This window comes from Eimeria mitis, genomic scaffold, assembly GCF_000499745.2.
Source record: "Eimeria mitis Houghton genomic scaffold, Emh_scaff14177, whole genome shotgun sequence".
Taxonomy (NCBI): Eukaryota; Apicomplexa; class Conoidasida; order Eucoccidiorida; family Eimeriidae; genus Eimeria; species Eimeria mitis.
The window spans coordinates 1-635 of NW_024013846.1; the positions used below are offsets into that span (position 1 = coordinate 1).

The 635-nt window shown below is 58.3% G+C and overlaps 1 protein-coding gene across 1 annotated transcript; it reads left to right on the forward strand.

Annotated features, from left to right (window-relative positions):
* Positions 1–69: 69 nt before the first annotated feature.
* Positions 70–273, forward strand: EMH_0000670 (uncharacterized protein; the record flags this gene model as incomplete). Its single annotated transcript, XM_038022280.1, has 1 exon — positions 70–273. The coding sequence occupies one exon, from the start codon at positions 70–72 to the stop codon at positions 271–273; it is 204 nt and encodes a 67-aa protein (XP_037878134.1).
* Positions 274–635: the final 362 nt, after the last annotated feature.

Below are 635 nucleotides of genomic sequence, written 5' to 3' on the forward strand. Positions count from 1 at the left end.
CAAGCGAAACCCCAATGCTGCAGCCTGCTGCTGCATCTGCTGCTGCAGCAGAACCCCGAGAAAGAACAGATGCCAGTAGGAAGACAACGCGCCTGCAGCAACAGCAGCAACAGCAGCAACAGCAGCAACAACCATCCAATACAGCAGCAATCAAAGAATGCTGCAGCAGCAGTGCGTCTACTACAGCAACAGCAGCAGCAGCAGCAAATGCTGCAACAGCAGCAGCAGTCCCCGAAACAAAAGCAGCAGCAGCAGCAGCAGCAGCAGCAGTAAAGCAGTAGTAGCTGCAGAAGCAGCAGCAACAGGAACAACGGGTGCAGCAGCAACACGACCAGCAGCAACAGCAGCAGCAGCAACAGCGGCAGCAGTAGCAACAGCAGCAGCAGCAGCAACAGCAGCAGCAGCAGCAACCTGCTGCTCGTCCTACCCCTGCAGATGACAGTGCGCAAGTGTCTCCGCAACAACAGCAGCCCCAGCAGGGGTGTCTCCAATTGCTGCCAGTGCAGCAAGAGCTTCTGCATGTATCTCTGCGCTGCTGCTGCTGCTGCTGCTGCTGCTGCTGCTACTGCTGCTGCTGCTGTTGCTGCTGCTGCTGGTGAGGCCCAGGGCCTTGAAGGCCAAGGCCCTGGCCTGCA